This window comes from Charadrius vociferus, unplaced genomic scaffold, assembly GCF_000708025.1.
Source record: "Charadrius vociferus isolate BGI_N301 unplaced genomic scaffold, ASM70802v2 scaffold2, whole genome shotgun sequence".
Taxonomy (NCBI): domain Eukaryota; kingdom Metazoa; phylum Chordata; class Aves; order Charadriiformes; family Charadriidae; genus Charadrius; species Charadrius vociferus.
Window position 1 is genome coordinate 8,107,826 of NW_009647595.1, and position 2,514 is coordinate 8,110,339.

General features: G+C 36.4%; 1 protein-coding gene across 1 annotated transcript in view; it reads right to left on the bottom strand.

The window, feature by feature from the left end:
- Nucleotides 1-2,514, bottom strand: part of LRRC6 (leucine rich repeat containing 6) — a 40,461-nt gene that overhangs the window by 34,390 nt on the left and 3,557 nt on the right. Inside the window, exon 2 of the mRNA XM_009881053.1 lies at nucleotides 2,437-2,513. Within this exon, the coding sequence (XP_009879355.1) occupies nucleotides 2,437-2,513 (77 nt within the window). The remainder of the gene's footprint in view (nucleotides 1-2,436; nucleotide 2,514) is intronic.

The window sequence follows — 2,514 nt, forward strand, 5'->3', positions numbered from 1 at the left end:
CCCACCCCACCCCAACCTCACCCCCTAATCTGGAATTTAACCTGTATTATTTTCACCATGAACTGCTTAAATTAGTAGGTTCACAACGTTCTGTGTCAGAATGGCTATCATTTCCTCCTTTGAATACAGAAAGGGCATAAAGAGGGATTTGGGTAGCATCAATCTTCATCAGTCCCAAAAATGTCTGAAAAATGCAAATACCCCTTGAGATACACAGCAAAATGTTCAGCGACATACACCTGAGACAAGATACATAGTATAACTTGTGTCACAATTCACCAATTTCTCCCCAATAGCCAGATGTTTTGAAGATCTGACTGGAAAACCTATCCAATGAAGTCATAAAGTTTACCTCAAACTCTAATTAACAAGCCACACTGATTAACTGTTGTACAAACTGTCCCTGCTGAGACAAACAAACTCAAGTAGCAGGAGCTTCATCTAACCAACACAGATCATGTCAACAGCTGAGTTAGTTGTCTAGGCTCCTCTATAATCAATAAAGAGAAATAGGCTCTTCAAGGTGCAATTTCTCTTCTCTTAAATTGGCTGTCTAGAACCAGTGACCCAAATTGTGCTCAAAAATACACATTTTCTTCATCACTGGTGATAAAGGGAGGCCATAGTAGCTGTCTAAGACATAGATGTCTAAAAGTTTGGTGACATGAATCCTACTACCTAGTTTACTAAGACCTTGGAGAGATGTTTTCTTCATAATTCACAAACATGATGAAATTAATTTCTCAGCAAGGACCTGTGCAGCTTAGGTTGGCTGTTAGTTGTTCTTATGGTATTTCTATAATGGCAGTGCCTGTACGCAAGAACAAGTGAGAGAGACAAGTGTTGAAGCCAATCGCATCTTGTGGGTTTTTTTTTGCATTTATAGAAAAGGAAAGAACCAGGACTCATCCATATAGTGAATGCTTTACAACTTGCTGTCTGATTAGTAGGCAAGTCAGATCTTGAGGGCTGCATAAAGGTTTTCCGTAAGAGGAGAAAAGACACATCCCAATGGGGTCAATATAAACCATTCGGCTATGATATTTTGAAGTGTGCTTGGAAACGCTATGTGCTCTGTGTGGAGATGTTCATGTCCCCTGGGAAGAATTGTTTCTCAAATTCAGTCCTTTGTAACAAAACCCTATTAAGTAACCATTTTGGTCACTACTTTTATAGTGCTGCCTTTTTTTTTTTTTTAATTCTTTTTTTTTTTTTTTTTCCCATTTGTAACTAAGGTACTCTCTTGGAAAGCTATTACATTGTACAAGAATATATGAAGTAGGAAGTTGCATACTTTTCCAACTCCTACCATTAGAGTAAGTTAAGATAAAAATTGACTGTCTCAGAAATGATATTGGTGAAAAAATCTTGTTTCCAAAATGCAGTAATGTGAATGGTAATATGATATACGGTACTAACCTAAAGGAGGTATGAGTGTTGACAAAAGAACAAGGTGAAGTCTTGTGCCTTACTAAGAACACAGTGACAGAGAGAAAAACAACTTATTTTAGTCTCGTTTTTGATGAGGCAGAGCAGCATAAAGCAGTTTCAAAAACCTTATTCTCTCTGGGAGAAGATTCCGCCACTCAAAGAAATGCAGATGTTATCAGTACTGATACTCCCTGGGAGTTTCCTGATGAGCCTCTCCAGAGGATTTTAAGCCTTTGCCTGCACATCCTGAGCACAGAATTTCACCCTAAAACTGGATTTTTTTTCTTCCTCTTAGGGAACTTCAAAGAAATATGCTAATATAATTCCCGAGCACTTTTGACTTTCCATTCTTCATCTACACGGTATCTGTAGAGTCTAAGCTTTTTCAGCCCAAGGCCTGATGTCATATCTTTCTGTAGAGAGCCTGGCAAACATGTGAACCTATGCCACAAAACACAGCCCATGTGAAATTATACCTTCTCCTGTGGTGCAGGAAGACCATTGAGACTTTGCTGTAAAAAGTTGTCTTTACGCACAGAAGCAAGTATTTTATCTAAATGAAAATTATTTCAATATTAACAAAAAATAACATTTGTATAAAAACTGAATTTATACATGAACATGAGGAGAGCTAGTCCTATCATATCACAGTCCATGGTATGGGCTAAACTGCTTGTCTCTCTGTTTGCCACAAAGACAGGATATTTAAGTTTTATCTTGGTTTATATGATTTTAATCAATAAAAGGTGTTCCACACTCATATTCTTGACTTCTATCTCAGTATGATCTTTTCATTTAAAATTTCTCTTGCAAATTTCTGATCTTTTTAGAAATTTATTAAAGAGACAGGGAAAGGAAATCTTATAGGAGCAGATCCACAAAGAACTTTTCTGTAGTTACTCACTCTGCATTCCCTTAAAGTATAACACAACAGATACTTTTTTCTGATTTCAAAATTATGCATGTAAATCCGTTTAAAAAGAAATACATCCAGAAAATACTTACCAATTTTTGGAATTAGATTATTCTGAAGATAAAGTATTTTTAAATCTCGACACCATTTGTCAATATACTCTAGCTTTT